This window comes from Lonchura striata, chromosome 1 (assembly GCF_046129695.1).
Source record: "Lonchura striata isolate bLonStr1 chromosome 1, bLonStr1.mat, whole genome shotgun sequence".
NCBI classification, from domain to species: domain Eukaryota; kingdom Metazoa; phylum Chordata; class Aves; order Passeriformes; family Estrildidae; genus Lonchura; species Lonchura striata.
In genome coordinates, this window is record NC_134603.1 from 39,003,344 (window position 1) to 39,020,270 (window position 16,927).

Here is a 16,927-nt window from a genome sequence, read left to right on the forward strand (position 1 = left end):
AAATCTCAGTACTGGAGAAGATCTCTGTCACTGATTCACTGAGGAGTGATGTCTTTGAGACCCCCTGGTCCAGCTGATTTAGAGTTCAGGGAGGGTAAGGAGATCACTTTGGGATATCAGGTTTGTGTGTTAGGGTGAAAAACCAAACTCATCTCAAGGAGGAGAACACTCCAGTTCTGCTTGCACATGGTCTGGGTACCCTTGAAACCCCCTCTCAGCAGCCTGCGATCTACATTACACATATCCAGATTAAAAAAAAAAAAAAAAACAAAAAACAAAAACAAAACAACCCAACGAAATTTAAAAAAAACCCACCAGGACTGCCTGCAGAGTTGGTGCTGCAGAGATATCTCTCCAGAGATAAACCCTGTAGAAAGAGGCACTGCCAGTCTGAAGTCCCATGGCAGAATCTGTACTGAAAAATCTGATATCCAGAGGAAGGTTCTGAAGAGTGAGGAGGTAGGAAATAGCCTCCAAGTTTTCCGCAATATTTGTCAACATGTACAGAAAGATACTGGAATATTCAAAAATCCCTAACTGTATATGTCCCATAAGGGTGATCTTCTATCTGGCAGTACAGCTGGTACCAAACACTATGGCAATTAGCATGAGCACTGCAAATATTTGAGAGGGTCAGAATTTAAGAACACTTTAAAAAACACATGAACCACTAACACAAAATCATGTTTCTTTAATTTCTGCCAGAACAGCTCTGTAAATTCAGCAATAATTTTTCTAAGAATGATCCAGAAATAAAATACACACCTGTAGTACTGCATGGGCTGTGATGGGGAAATGACCAATTACTTATGTGTAATTCTAGTTACTGTATCCAGAGGATAATACAATACCATACAATAATTTGTCTTTATGCTGTTATTAAGGTTACAGTACTGCATGGGCAAAGCTGAGCAGCCAAACCAGTCCCCTTGTCCCAGTCATGTTTAAGTGGTAGGGTCCTACAAACACAATTTTATATTTATGCCTGCCATAGCATTATCAAATATTAGCACTCACCACTTCAGCTGCTTCCACTGAGAAAGACTTTGAGCTGTTTAATGCACCTGATGCTGATCATTCCTGCCTGGAGCCATGGTGAAATGCATTCACCAGTCACTGCTTTATTTACTCCTGGGGCTTTTGCTAGAGGCATTCAATGGGCAGAACATATTTCTTTTTCTTTTGAGATTAGAAATGATGTGAAATACTTATGAGTTAATAATTTTTTAGCTTTAAATCCTTTAGCCTTGACTTTCTAGAGAATTGCTTCAGGGCTGGAGAAGAATGTTTCCAGGTGAACCTGATTTGGTTCTGACAGTTGTGACAGATGCAGTTCATTTGGGGGAGGGAGGGAAAATGGTGAAGGGAGGATAAAAGGCTTTGGAAGCTGGTTTAGAGTCCTTTCTGTCAGAGAAGCTTTCTAGTCTTCTGTCTTAGTAGCTGCCTCTTGTTTTCGCCTTCATATTATGCCATCACCTATTCCTCTTAATTGTTTTCTTTCTTTTGAGTATTCCCCCTCTGCAAACTTGCGCCCCTGCAGCAGCCCTTTAGTTATCCCTGGCAAAGACAGCAAAAGCTTTCTGGGGGGAGCTTCTTCAGCCAGGACTCGTCGCTTGCCCTCACGCTTGTCCTGGTGCTCCATTGACTGGGAGCAGCTCTGCCTCCTGCAGCCCTTAGGATCTGGGGGCTTTGGCTCTGTCTACAAAGCCACCTACCATGGTGCAACGGTGGCTGTGAAGCAGGTGAAGAAGAGCAGCAAAAACCGGCTGGCGTCGCGGCAGAGCTTCTGGGCCGAGCTGAACGTGGCCCAGCTCCAACATGATAATGTGGTACGTGTGGTGGCTGCCAGCACCTGTGCCCCAGCCAGCGAGAACAGCCTGGGCACCATCATCATGGAGTACGTGGGTAACATCACTCTGCACCATGTAATTTATGGCACTGGGGGTGCATGGAGACAGGGGGAGGACGATGAAGAAGGATGTGGAAGGAAGGCCCTGAGCATGGAACAGACTGTGTGCTACTCTTGTGACATCATGACAGGCTTAGCCTTTCTGCACTCACAGGATATTGTGCACTTGGACCTGAAGCCTGCAAATGTTTTCATCACTGAGCAGGGAGTGTGCAAGATTGGAGACTTTGGGTGCTCCCAGAAACTGGAGATGGGCTCGTCCCAGAGCGCCCGTGTTTGCCAGCAAGGGGGCACGTACACACACCGTGCCCCTGAGCTCCTCAAGGGAGAGAGGGTCACTGCCAAAGCAGACATCTACTCGTTTGCCATCACCCTCTGGCAGATGGTCACGCGGGAGCAGCCGTACGTGGGCGAGCGGCAGCACGTGCTCTACGCCGTGGTCGCCTACAACCTGCGCCCTTCGCTGGCTGCTGAGGAGTTCCACGGGTCACCTGCGGGCCAGACTCTGCACGGCATCGTCAGCTGCTGCTGGACGGCCAATGCAGAGGAGCGCCTGCCTGCAGACCAGCTGCTGCCCAGCCTCAGGGCCCTCAAGCAGAGCCTCTAGGAAAACTCTGGAGTCTTTATATTCCTTTTGTTGACTTTTCTTTCCCTCTACCCTTCCCTCTGAACACAATTAATTAGCCTCTGTGTGATGTGATTGTTGCTGGTTTTATACTTGAAAAAAAAAAAGCCCCAAACTGTTTTGATATAAGAATATTGTAAATAAAGAGATTTAGTGAAACTGTGGGGTTTTACCCTGGAAGGGGATAGTGGCAAAGATGAAGATGTTGGTGGACATGATTTTTTTCTGGTTGATGTGTTGTGTGCTGCCTTGCTCACTAGGAAATGTGATGTGCAGAAAAATTGTTGGTTGTAAGTAAGTGATGTACAAACAAGGGTCTGCTTTTGGAAGGTTCTTTATACATAACACTTTTTGGTATTTTTAAAATGTCAAATATGGGTAGTTCTTGACACCAGCTAGGGTAGTGCATTTGAGCTTTTCCTGTTCATTTACCAAGGAATGAGTATGTATTACAAATCAGTGAATGCAGAAAAATAAATACAGTGTCAGTGGTCTGTTTAACTTGTTCTCAGATGTACTTAATTGCAGTAAGTATGCTGCTTCTGATATAGAAAATGTGAACTACTCACATACTCCTTGAATTAAAGAACCTTTTTGTCAGTCTAAGGCTACTAAGACTAAGAAATTGCATTAACAACCACCTATCCTTTTTATAATATTTCCCTGCTACTAGTTGTGTCAGTAGCAGCTTGCTAGTTGGAGCACTGTAAATTTTGAAGCATTATAAGAAGATTTTGTACAAAATAGAGTTTAAAAAAGGGGGGCAAAAGAATGGCAAAGTGAGGATTATTTTGCTTTATAAAGCTGGCTCAGTATTGGACAAGATACTGGAAGTACTGAAAAGGAAGTTTGCTTACAGCAGTAATAATGTTTCTCTGCTGGTGCTCAAAGCACACACTATTGAACTATCCTGTGCAGTGCTTATGTCTTATCTGCTATCTTTCCTAATCTGGTTGTAGTGTGTCTGGGAGAGGAAGTGCTGTAGGCAATGCTGAAGACAGAAAGCTCTGATCCTTGACTTATCAGAACAGATAATTGTACATCTGCACCCTTATCTGGAGCTGCCTGCTGTAGTTGATATTACCTTTCTGCTCAAAGCCTCTGCTTCTTTTTAAGACAGGAGAAAGAGTGATGTTTCACTCAAATAGTTTTTCTTCTTTACCCTTCCTCCCCCTTGCTTCCATTCTGGAAAAAAAAATAAATCCCAAAGGAATTGAGCCAGTTTCCTGATTTCTGACACACATCTGTTCTTAGCTCCGTGAAATCCTGGAAATGAGCAACTATGTGAATTTGAGATGATTCTGTAGGTCTTTATGGTATTTGGGTTGGTAATTGAAATTAATGGTTTATAAAGCATATCTAAGCTTAACTATTTCTTGGTGTTCTGTCCCCCTTAAGTGGAAATAGAAAATGCTGGCTGGAATAAAAAGCCCTGAAGTAAATTCTGGAAAAAGTTTCCCGTGTTTCTCTGTCAAAATAATTATGCTATAGAACCAGAAGTTTTTTTGGTGTGTGTGTGAGTGTTGTGTAACTTATTTAATAAAGAAGTTGTTTCATGGAAGTTATCATAATAATCAGTTACCTTTTGAAATGATTTGCTGAGGGCATGCAAGATAAAATTTTAGATAAAGCCATTGCTGTGCCTCACCTTAACATCAAGCAATAAAAATGTTTCTGCAGCTTTCAAAAGAATAAAAAAAGGAATTCATTTTTAGTAGTTCCTGAATGCTTGTGTTGTATTCTTTTTGTGAGTCTAAGATGCTTGCTGCTTATACTGCTAGAAACCTCTGATTTTTTGCTTAATGATACTTTAGCATCAACAAGTGCTACTTGAGCCTCTGTGAAAAATCAAGCACCCTTCAAATTCTCTGTTGTACTTGACAGAAGGATACTGAATGGCCAAGGTCTACTCTTGAAGTATAATCAGCTCTGCAGATGTTTCTGTCAATTTTATGGAGTTCTCTTTTGGTAGTGTGAGAGAGAACTCTGCACAGCACTCAAGATGTAGGCACACCATACTCTGCTGCCAGAATGATGGTCTTTTTATTAACTTCAAAGGTTTGTTTTGTTTTTTGATTGCTAATGAGCTCTGAGTTAATACTAATCAAGAAATATCTCAAGCCTAACAGCTCAGAATTCTTGGTTCTAAGTGGTGATAATTAGTTTGCCTGTTTGCCTCACTTTACACCAATATACCTTGAATTTCTTTCTGCCTGTTTGTAGTTGGACCTTGCAATTAAATAACTTCACCATCAGCAGATTTATCTCCTGGCTTCCCCTCTTGTACTTCATTTCTGGATGCGCTGGGCAGCAGAGGATCCCCTGAAACACTAGTGGGCACTTTCTCCTCCTGAGTGAACTGACAGTTTTCCCCCTGTCTTTTGACTTATCCAGCCCTAGTTTTTCTCTCCTAAATGTGACTGCTTAGTACCTTTCAAAAGTTTGTAATGAAGGATTTTTCAAATATCTAAGGGAATTTATCAATCAGGGCTTTATTAACATGCTGTCAGTGCTCCTAAAGAATTCTAATACAATCCAGCACAACTGTGAAGTGCAATTCTTCCAATGAAAGCAATATTGGCTTCTTCTAAACCAACCCTGTCTATGTATCTGTTATTTCCTTTAATATAGAATCTGCTCAAGTATCTTGTACAGATGTCACTCGTGTAATTAGGAAATTTATTTTTAAAATACTTCCCTGGGATATGATCCTGGAGAGAAGAAGGGCCAACAACACCCCGTTGATTTTCAAGGATTACCTTCTCAAAGCTCAACATTGGTCCATCCCCATGAGCAGGAAATCAGGTAAAGGTGATAGGATGCCTCCAAGGATAAACAAGCACTTCCTGATTAAACTCAAGCATAAATAATAAATATGTGAGAGTTGAGAGACCACTGGGGGGTCTGAAGCAAAGATTTACTATTGGTACAGAAGGACCAGGTTAGGGAGCACTGAAACAAACATAGGCCCTAATGGGATGAATTCACAAATGCTGAGGGAGCTTGCCAATGTCATTGCTAGGCAACTCTTGGCTGTCTTTGGAAGGACATGGTGCTCAGGAGAGAAATCTGAGGTCTGAAAGAAAGCAAATGTAACTCCTGTCTGCAAGATGGCCAAGAAGGAGGGTCTGGAAAGTTTACAGTCAACCTCATCTAAATCACTGGAAAATTGGTGGAACAAATAACTCTGGAAATCAGTGCCAAACATATGAAGGACAAAAAGCGATTGGGAGTAGTCATCAGGGATTGATGAAGAGGAAATAATGCTTGACCAACTTAGTTGCCTTCTGCCATGAGATCACTGGCTGCTGGAGGGCAGTGGTGGTTGCTCATCTAGACCTTAGGGAGCTTTCTAGCACCGTTTGCTATTGTATCTTCACAGAGAAACTGATGAAGTACTGACTAAATAGTGGAAACTGAAAATTAGCTGAGCTACTGAACTCAGAGGGTTGTGATCAGTGACATGAAGTCCAGTGGGAGACCAGCCATTAGTGGTGTATCCCAGAGATTGCTGCTGGGCCCAGGGCAGGCTAACATCTGCATTCAAGGCTCGGATGATAGGATGGAGCACCCTCTGCAAGTTTGCAGGTGATACAGAACCGGGCAGTCAGTATCTCGGATGGTTGTGCTGGTGTTCAGAGACATCGGCTGATGGCAACCCGTGCAGGGAGCGGCAGCGTCTGGCCCGTGCCCCAGTTCGCCCCGGGGCCGGCGGCTGGGAAGGAGCTTTGCAGGAAGGACCGGGAGCTGCTGGCAGGCGCCGAGCTGAACATGAGCGAGCAATGCACCCTTGCGGCAAAGGCGGCCAACAGCATCGGGGGTGCTCCAAAGGCTGCTGCCAGCTCTTCAGAGAAATGCAAGAGAAAATATTTTTACTGTGAAAACGGTCAAACACTGGAGCAGGTTGTTCTGAAGGGTTAAGGAGTCCTCATCCTTGGAGATACTCAGAACCCAGCTTAACATGGTACTGAACAAGCTGCTCTAGTTGATCCTGTTTTGGAGGGGGTTGGACTAGGCAGTCTGCAGAGGTCACTTCTAACCACTGAAGTTCTCCAATAACATTTATAGGTGTTTGAATTTCAGTCATCTCTTGAGTTTTCCTACAAAAATCCTTCTAGCATGAGCCTATTTTGTGTTTCCTTCAGGGACAACGTACATGCAAGGATCACTCTGCTTCTTAACAATGCCTTTGTTGTCTTGGAGGAGAAACAGGTTAAAATGTATAGCTGGGAGTAGTCTTGATCTTGTTTTTGCTTTTTGTTTGTTTGGTTTGTTTTTCTTTTAAAAACCTGATCAGTAGACCTGCCAGAGAGTCTTGGCAGATTTCTTGTTCTTGATATTCTGAAAATAAAAAAATATGGAGTTTATGTTAGTTCCTTGAAGGTTTCCTTCCCCTCTATTTTATATATGTAATCCACCAGACTTTTATCCTTTTTGTTTTCTTCATCTGGACCCAGCTTCAGGTTTTTAAAAGATTCTTTCCTGCTCCTAAAGCTGGAATGATCTATTGAGTATAGCTGCACTTTGCTCTTAACTTTGTCACACTTGCATGCCTCCAAATAAACTGTTAGTAGAAGGCACATGATGCTAGCAGAGCAGTTGCAGACAACTGTGTCACAGCTCTAAGGGGATTCTCTTAATCTAGTTTTTTCCCTTTCTATAAACTCGTTTTGTCCTTTCTCTCTTCTCCCCCATACATATGTATGCAACACAGCTCCAGATGGTTAGCAAGACATGGTTATAAGTTATAAACCTTAAGGGCTACTTATATCTAGTTTATTTATTCTCTTTGTTTCTGGAACTGATTGCCAGTAGCTTGATCAGCCTAAACAGAAGATTTATTGAAGTATTGCAGAGATTCAGATAATGCAAGTGTAAGTCTAGGAATGGTGGTATTGGAATGTCCTTGACAGCCAGGTATGCTCTATTCAAGGCATGGGCTATCTGATGCTAAGAACATTTAATAAGAGTGTACCTCCTCAAATAAGAATCACCACTCATCTTGACTGTGCTGGGGAAGGAACAAAGCCTCATTTCTCCCAGCTGGTAAATGGAAAGGTCAGACCTTTCTATTAAGATCAGATCAGATCTTAAGATCAGGTCAGAACTGCCTTACTATTAATCGAGTTTCACAGTTTGATATAATTATTTTCCTTAGAAACTCAACTATTCTGGTGTTTAGTTTAGATTGTTTGTTTGTTTATTTGTTTAGAGTTTTGTTTCTAATGTGCTACGTGCTGTTTCTGGACTGTGGGATGCCATGTCACTGTAGCCAGCTTTTTAAGGTGAGCTGCTTTTTGTTTTGTTTTAAGTTCTCTGTCCCTAAGCAGCACAAGCTGCCTTTCAATCTTCCCGCTCTGCAGCACTGAGAGCTAACTATTCAAAACTGGGTGGGTTAGCTCCTGCCTCACAGCGGTCTGGGGTAACCACAGCCTGCATGGAAACCTCAGCTCTTTTTCTTTAATCTCCCAGTATCTAACTACCAAACCTGAATGCATTTCCTAATTGTGGAAAGTACATATAAAAAAGATACTGTAAAGTGCTTGCATTCTCATGTGTACTAACCAACAGCAGTAGCCCTGGACATATTATCCATATTAGAGTGTTTTATTTTGTGTTTTCTTGATTATACAGACAGTATTGTCCACTAAGGGAAAGCATAATTTAAAAGTTCTAATTCTGGACTTTTTTTTTATTTTATAAAAAATGGCAATCACCATCCCAGTCTTCCCTGACACATCTCCTTCCTCAAATGGGCACATGTGTAAAACTTGAAGGATGCAGAATGTAGAAATGATTTTATGTAATTTTACCTAATTAAAACCAAATCCCCAGATAAGAGCTAATACTAATTAGTGCTGGAATGGTTTTAGGTCAAAATTAATTTTTTTTTCATGCCTTAAAATGAGAAGCAACTTCTACATGCTATCCTGAGTTCTACAAAACACAACAACTATTTTCGCAGTCGAGTGATTACAAGAAAGACAAGATGGCTAGAAGTATGGGAACAATGCAGTTACAATAAACAGTTTCAAGGAAAAATGAGAAATAAGGAAAACAAAAAGCATGGAAGCCTATGATTACGTGTTAATCTTCAATTACTATAGCTATTATTGAAGGCTAAGTGTCTTTGGATCCCAAGTAGAAATATCAAGAGATATTTCATGATAGGTTTTAAAATAAGTTAGCATAAGATCCAATGTTTGATGCTATGCTCTTTATTTGGCTTGTTCTGTTGTTTGCTCCTCCTTCTACATTTTTTTTTTAATTATGCTTTATCTCAATCCAGAAAGAAAGTGATAACATCACTATTTTCAAACAATAAAAATACTAAATAACTTGGAAGGGGGCACATAGTCAATTCAGAAGGTAGGATGGGAAGCATGGAAACATAAATCTAAAGAAGTATGGGTTGCTTCTGTATTCTGTGGTAAGATATACCACAGGAAAGAAAACAAACAAAAACTGTTTTACAAAATATACCACAACCATTTGTAAATTCAATGGAACTTAAGTGGATGCTTACTATTTTACTTGTGTATCAATTTTTGCAGTGTTATTATCTGTGTACATAATTTCATCTGTTGCAACAAATATGAAAATAGGGATAGGAAATGGTTATTTTTAAAATTAACTGTGCTTGGAATATTCTACTTTTACTTTGTTCTAGCTATTTATCTGCTGCACATACCTTCACGCAGCGCTCAAAGAGGCTCTTTCTATGCTTCAGTTAACCCAGCTGCCAAATATTTGTCTGCCTGTCAAAGAAAAGCCTTAAAACCAGTTAAAGAAGGCAAATGGAACAAAAAAGTTTACTGGCATCTATCCCAGTCTGCCGGTAGCTAAGGATGCCATGGGACAATTTGACAGTAGAGGCACCACCACCCACCCCTGGACTCCTCTGAGCACGAGGCTGAGTTCTGCTGTCGACCCAGCCTGAAGTTCAATAGCCCAAGTGTTCAGCAGAGCAGGGAGGTGATTGCATTTGCCTTTGCAGGGCACCTGGGATAATAGGGCAATTCATAACTTAATAAATATTCTACTGCACATGTGCCAGGCTACAAAGAGCAAAGTAGGCTACAAATTGGAAATGTAAATGTCCAGTTCTTTTTAAGTCACTCCCTCCACAAGGGCAGAAGGAAAACCAGTTTTATTTTCAAGCCATACATTTTTCTCGACCACTTAAAAATGGTGAAAGGGTTTTGATTCAGATATAGCACAAATTAAGCTGGTCTCAGAGGCAAGTATAGAAAGTTGCACCTGAACAGGGATTGTAAAAAAGCAGAATGTAAAAAAGGGAACTGATAGGCTGGGGAGGCTGGATTTCTTTTAATAGCTAATAGTATATGTTACATAATACAGTAATTTTAGAGAAATACCATACACCTTTTCCACATCCTTGCTTTTCTCTTATCCAACAGTTCCAATAAAATGGTTTACAGATAACACAAAAGCTACATGCAAAGCTTTTGAAGGAGTGTATCACAGCACTAACATGCCAACAGATGAATGTCACACTGAACTCTCTTTGTTAAGAAGGTTACAGAACTCCAGACCTCCCTAAAGTTGTCAATCCTTGTACAGCTTTTGGGAGTGAAATGATGCTATTAAATGTGTTCCATTTGAAAGGGGAAAATGAGATATTACTGAAGTTTAATAAATCATTTCAGCCAACAGCTGATGTTCAGAGGAAACAAATGTAGTTAGTAGTACATTTTAAATAATGTTTTCTTGGTTGCACTGCTTGTTTAAAAAGTTGTATATTGAATTGCAAACATCATTTGAAGAAGTGTCATGATCATAAAAAATCAGCACTACCTGACTGATCACAGCAAAAGAGCCATTTGCCCGGGGAGACAAGGGCTGGAGAAGGCAAGGAGATAAGCCAGAGACAGGGAGAGAGGAGACACCCCAAAATCCAAACCTATTTGTTACAACCCTTTCAGTCAGTGAAGCTCTCACTGAGAAGTAAGTTTATACTGGCATGTGGCTTTCTGTGTTGTTGCTGGAGATACCTGCCCACTGGACTCTCAGGGTCCTGCATGACTTAAATTAAGGTCTTGAACTAGTGCTTAACATCAGACAAGGCCACTGATTCAGTTCAGAGTGGTCAGTGGTCACCTGTTTCCACCAGGTCAAAGTAGTCTCTTGGTTTGTTGAAAGACGTGCAGACTTACTCTTGCTCCAAGCCCCCAAAAACCCCAACTGCTCTTGAAAATGTGTTTAAAGGCTCTGCAAGCCATTACCAGTGCCCAGGCTGCCTGAGAGGGTTTTAAAATTTCCTTTTCTTTATGATTGCACTAGTTATGACTACTTAGTGCTATATTTAAGTAGCACCAATGACTTAGCAATATATGCTAGTACACAAGTAATGGTAGATTTTTCATTGGAAAAGAAGTTTCCCTTATATACAGAAGATTTTTAAGAATAAAAACCTCAATTTTCTGTATCAAAGGTGTGTTGCTGCTTTTGCCTTTTTTTTTCCCTAGGAAAAATGAGAAATAATTCCTAGGTATTAGCATAAGCATTTGTTCCTGCCAGAACAAAGGGATTGGCTCTACCTCACACCAGGGACATTTCACAAGAGTGTATGAGAATCAGTTATTCCTCTGAACAGGTAAGGGACTCTCAAAAAGGAAATACACCTGTAGCAGTGTGGTAAGAGGCTATTGGTAGGATAAAGTGGCTGCTGGATGCTCTCAGAAACAACTTCCAACACTCATAATTGTTGAAACAGTATTTTTAAACATATGTGTTTCATACATAAATTGAAAACCCGAGGTCATAATGCTGAAAAAATGACAAGTATTAATATTTCTGAATTTTTTTCCAGGGGACATAGGTACCATACTCACACCCACCTTCTGTGTTTACCACAATATTTAATTTTTTGCCTAAAAATGGAATGCTTGACCACAACCCTAATAGATCTTAATACTATCTTTTCCTCAGTTTTAAACCTGTAGGAAATACTGTTTCCCTTGATCTGGAAGACCTGTTGCTGGGGATTTCACTGTGCATGGAGGCAGGAATGTCAGACGTGCAACCATTTGCACATTAGTGCATGTTAATTTACATATAGTTGCTCTTATTTTAACTGATTGCTGCAGGGGAAAAAATATTCTTCTGTTTTATATAATTTCCTAGGGGAAAAATATAGCAAACTATATTCCACATTTATAGCCACATTTTGTAGACTGGTGTGAAAGGCCATGCACAAACCTCATTTTCATGAAGCAGGAACTTCTGGCACACATTTAGGCGAAAGATAATTTTAATAGACTTGCTGTAATCTCGTAGTAAGATGTTCTCTTAAACAAAACTTCTGGGCCTTCTGTGAATGATATTTCAAACTCTATGGTTGTTGCTCCTGCCCTGCTACTGCAACCTCGTAACTTCCATGAAGTAAACTGCAGCTGCCACTTTGCCACATTAGCCTTATGGAGAAGTTAGTAAATCCTTTGAAACCAAAACTTCTTCATATTTGATGCCTCTTGGATCACTTTCATGTGGATCCAACCAGCTGCTCTGAGCAATCACAGCGTGATGATTTCCTCAGTGGCTGCTAACTCCTGTTTCTAAAGCACATCTTTAACACCACAGTATCTCCTTTAGTTCCAGGTCCTAAGTTCTATGTTACTGTTCCTGTGTCTGTCAGGTTTTGAGTAATTTAGCTTGGCTAGTTCACAGAGGGTCAGGTCACAACAGGAGAAGCATTGCTGAATTGGCTTTAATCTTTCTTTCCAGATGCCAGGGTTAGGAAGGGCACCTCAAGTCCCAGAGAAGGCTGACACCTGGATGTAATCTAGATAAAATTGCAAGTTGCAACTAATATCCAGCTCTAATAATCCTGTAACATCAAGGTGGAAATCACCCATTGCTTTGAGTCTCTTCATCATCTGTGCATTTGCTAAATTTTGTGCTTGCAAACAAACATTCACCATCTGAAAACTCATTGTATCAAGAATATCACAAAAGGACACTAGTCCTAAAGAGATGAGGAAAAACTTTTCACAGACAAAAAAACGCAAACATGAGGGAGAGATGCATTCCATATCAACAGAAATTTTTCTTCTAGTCATAAGGCAGTGTGAGGCCAGAACCATTTCTTTAATTATCCCTGTTCCATGACAGAGAAGCAGCACAAGCACTGTGAAACAATTTCCTACTACTCTGTCTCACCGAAGAATTACAATAGATTAAACTGGCCTTTGGATGAAAAAAACATGACCAGTGACTTCATAACTGGGCTCTAAAACACATGGGCAATCATGTATATGGGCTACATGTACTGCTGAATAGAATTGCTGTAAAATTAAACACCATTTTTCCCCCCAGGACAGACATCCAACCATGCTAATACCCTGTGGCTGGCAGCTTCCTGGAAAGTCTTTGCAGGAGGCAGACATGAGGAGGAAAGACAACTCCAAAGTCTTTCATAGCACAGTCTTGTGAGTTTGTATGCACCAGTATGTGCCACTTGTTCCTAAACACTGTCAGTACAAAGCATCCATAGAGAAGCCAGCGAGATAAGAGCAGCAAAACAACCTGTGTCCTGGAAGCCATTTCTAATTCTCATGTTAAAACAGCTTTTTCTGTTCAATGAGTCACACGGGTATTATTTGAGTAGGTGCAAGTTTTCAATGTGTTCTAGAACTACTGCAGTCTTCTTGAACTATTTTCACAGAGTGAAACAGATCACAACAAACAGTGCCAAGTGGTGCTGCCTCAAGTGGCCAAATCCAGACTGGAGGGATTTGGGTAGTTTATTACTTTTTGTACTTGATTAACTTTTCCCCACATGAAGTCATCTGAGGTGATGTCCAAAACAAAAACTGGATGCAAAAAACCCACAGTTCTGTTTGTATGCCCACTAGATCTGCTTTCACTGGGCTGATGCTGGGGGGTTTTGTACAGGAATTGCATGCCCTCACTCTTAGAAACCTGGCCTGGATAACAACAGGTGACAGAGTAGGAACGCGAGTATAAATAGTGTGTGTGAACAGAATACCCGAACTGGCATGTTCTGAGAGCATGTTTGCCCACAACCTGGTAACACAAAGGAAATTAACAGTAACAAAGCTTGCTTAAGACAATGACCAGCATGATTAAACGGTAACCAGGGAATCATATTAACAAGAGCCTTTGGGAGGAGCAGGGGGAGAAAGCTTGAAAAGCAGCATAAGAATTTGTGATTGAAGAAAACTTGTGGTGGGTGGTGATATTTCTAAGACCCTCCTCATCAGACATGGTGAGTAGCTGCCACCCCACTCCTGGTACAGACTAGCAGGGACTGGCAGGATCAAGGAATAGCAGAGATCCACTCCCTCTGGTATGTGGAATGGCTGCACAGGCTTCCAAAAGTGGGACTGTGTATTGTAATGCATATTTGTTGGAAGAGAGTGGAAGTGCATATAAGAAATGTGTGACTATGTAAGTGGGATCAGTTGTAGAAGGGTATGGATCTTGTAGGTGCTTACCAGCAGTTTGTAAGCCTCTAGTATTGAGATTTCTGTTATAGTGCGGATACTGATCCACAATTCAGTTCATTGATTACCAGCAAATTAAATGTTGCTAATCAATAAACCACCTTGGTTGCTATCAAGGCTGTGCGAGTCATTTTCTGCCAAAGGTATTTTTTTCATTATTGCGAATTTGACAGAAGCATCACATCTGCAGAGCAAGGAATGGAGAGAAAACAAAACAAGACATTCTTCCAGGAAAGCAGAGAACATGTAATTCATCAGTTTGAAAAAAAATTCAAGATTGAACTAGAACAGGATGAATTCAAATATCCTCCTGAAAGCTTCCCAGGGGGACAATGCTATTTCAGCCCCAAGTGTTTGAAGGCATATTGTAATGATGTATCGAATCACATATTCGATGTCACTAAAAATGCTGCAGCATATCAGCAGCTTTGTATTTTTTGTCACAGTGACCCAGTTCAGAAAAACAAGGCAAAACAGCCTAACCAGGGAGAAGTTTTACTCTAACCACATCACTATTAGAAGCCAGACGTATTACCTGCCAGGCAAATAGCACATATTTAGAAAGAAAGAGCTTGTGCTGATAACAATGAAATTCAAGTTGCCCACTTGAAAACATCTCCCGACAATCAATATTTGTGGCAATGTTTGTCAATGGTAAGGGACTCCATCAAGGCAAAGTTGCTTTTTCTGAATCACAGACCTAGTTCATGTTTTCCATGCTTAGAGGACTTTTTAAGATAAAGAGAGCCTATTAATTTGATGGGTGGTTGCATTTTTATATGTTCAGCTTTATGCTAGAACTGACATGAAAATTTAGAAAATGTAAAATAGACAGGCTAGGTGCAACATGAGAACTCCAGCTGTGCATTCTGTCTGCCTGCTACCTGCAGAGAGCAGTATCAGTTAGAAGCCACTCATCTACACAAATCAGTCTTTTAAAGGGGGGTGTTTTTTAGTTTTTTCTGAAGTTCCAGTAGCTCAGGCACTTGTAGAAAAAGATAATTGCTGAGCAAAGAACTTGGATGAGAGTTCTGCAACATGATACAACTGAGAAACATAACACAAGAAGATCAGCAGATACCTGCAATTAAGACCAAGCAGATACTGTAGCCTTTCTTAAAAGAGCTGAAAAAAGATTCATTGGATTTCTCCTGACTGGTTTAGAGACTCAGCCATCTATTGATGACCTTAATGGAAGCCTGCTTTGTATGATCCTGCTTCACAGGTATTTGAAGACCAGAAGCTCAAACAAAACCCTTAAAAGTGTGTTCAGATCCAAATGACCTTGAAGAAGGAAGTGATTTACAAATAAATAGCAATACGTTCATCACCACTGAAAGCAAATACTGGAGGTATTAGGCTGGCATAACCAAGACAGCTTCCAGGGAGCTGCACACATGAAATAACCACTATGGAAAGTGATTTAAGGAAGCTACTGTGAGCCCTGACAAAACCATTTACAGGCCACCAGTGTGAAATAAGCAGAATAATTCTACTAAAAAAAATGGATGGTGTCCTCAACCCAAGCTGCAAAGCCTGGGGAGTATGTCTGTCCTTTGACCCAGCCAAAGGTACATCAGAAAGTTTCAACATTCACCAGAAGACAAGAAAAATCTGCATTTCACTAAGTTACTACATGAACACACTCTCTGTCACATAGGCAGATTCATCCCAGAACCTACTCCTCTAAAGGACAAACTAGTCAAAGGAAGAGAGAAAAAAAATCCCCAGTAATCTGTAAATCCCAAAACAAGTCAGAAAGTATCATGAAAGCACATGGACTGATACTCTGCATGATAAATCATTAAATTAGGTATCAAATTGGTTTTGCTACAGACTACTAAATTATGTCAAAAGCATGTCTTGCTTCTTAATAATTTATCTTCTTAATTATTCAACATGAGGGAAACATTCCTGGAAGGAAGCTTCATCTAAAAATCACAGGCTGTTGGGTATTAATTTAAGTCAGAGAATCACTATCTCTTAACTAAAGTTAGCATTGTCTGGGGAGAAAAACCTACACAAAAGCAGAATGTAATCAAAGGAAAACCAGGCAGAATACAAAATATTAATTAGAAGTTGAGAATGACAAAATACAAGATAAACAAAAAGGTGTGTTTAGAATGGCTTTTTACTAACATGAACGGCAAGAAGGAGCATTTTTTAATATATAGCATATTTCAGAGAAAACAAAAAGTTTAGATAAATTTCTGTTGGACAATAGCCATGGTAATCCTTAAACATAGGAACAGAAGTGAGGCAGTTTTTAAATCAGCAGCTCCAGATAGCCTGCATCCAAGAATTTTAAGAGCTGGCAAAAGAGAGTTGTGTGCTGTTAATGTAGATTTTCCATAAGCTCTGAGAAATCTGGGGAAGCTCAGGAAAAAAAAAAAAGAAAAATCTCAGAGAAAGCTGAGGTAATGCCAATACTAGGAAAATAAGTAAGAAAGGAACAAATTCAGGAATTTAAGGTCAACCTCACCTTAATCCCAGGGAAAAAAATCCAAACCCAAACCAACTTCTTCATATAGGAGTAAGACATAAATGAGCGAATTGTACTTAAATGACACAGCTTTAAATGTATGGAAAACATATATTTTTGGAATTACTTAACTTTTTTTTTCTCATGCAATTACAGTATTTGGTAGATAGGATCAGTGTTGATAAAACACATTTGCACATTGACTTTTTCATTAGGATACAGAGAAACTGGCACCGACAGTTCATAACAAGCAAACTAAAACTAAGGCTGCAGGTCGGTATCAGTCAGACATATTTCTAATAGAATCCCACAGGAATTAGTTCTTGGCAGCAAGATACTCAGTATTTTATCTGGAAATAAAGTTTACTAAGAACATTCATAAAAGCTCTAAGTAAACAGTGCAGCAAGGCTGCTGATCGGGA

At 40.4% G+C, this 16,927-nt stretch overlaps 1 protein-coding gene across 1 annotated transcript; it reads left to right on the forward strand.

Annotated features, from left to right (window-relative positions):
• The first annotated feature begins 1,421 nt into the window (after nt 1-1,421).
• MOS (MOS proto-oncogene, serine/threonine kinase) lies at nt 1,422-2,516 on the forward strand. Its single transcript, XM_021555725.3, has one exon. It carries the CDS (start codon nt 1,467-1,469, stop codon nt 2,514-2,516), a length of 1,050 nt encoding a protein of 349 aa, XP_021411400.1. The 5' UTR covers nt 1,422-1,466.
• The last annotated feature ends 14,411 nt before the right edge of the window (nt 2,517-16,927 follow it).

What these genes read in the sequence shown, in the direction of transcription:
- MOS (XM_021555725.3), top strand. Translation starts at nt 1,467, where the DNA reads ATGCCATCACCTATTCCTCTTAATTGTTTTCTTTCTTTTGAGTATTCC.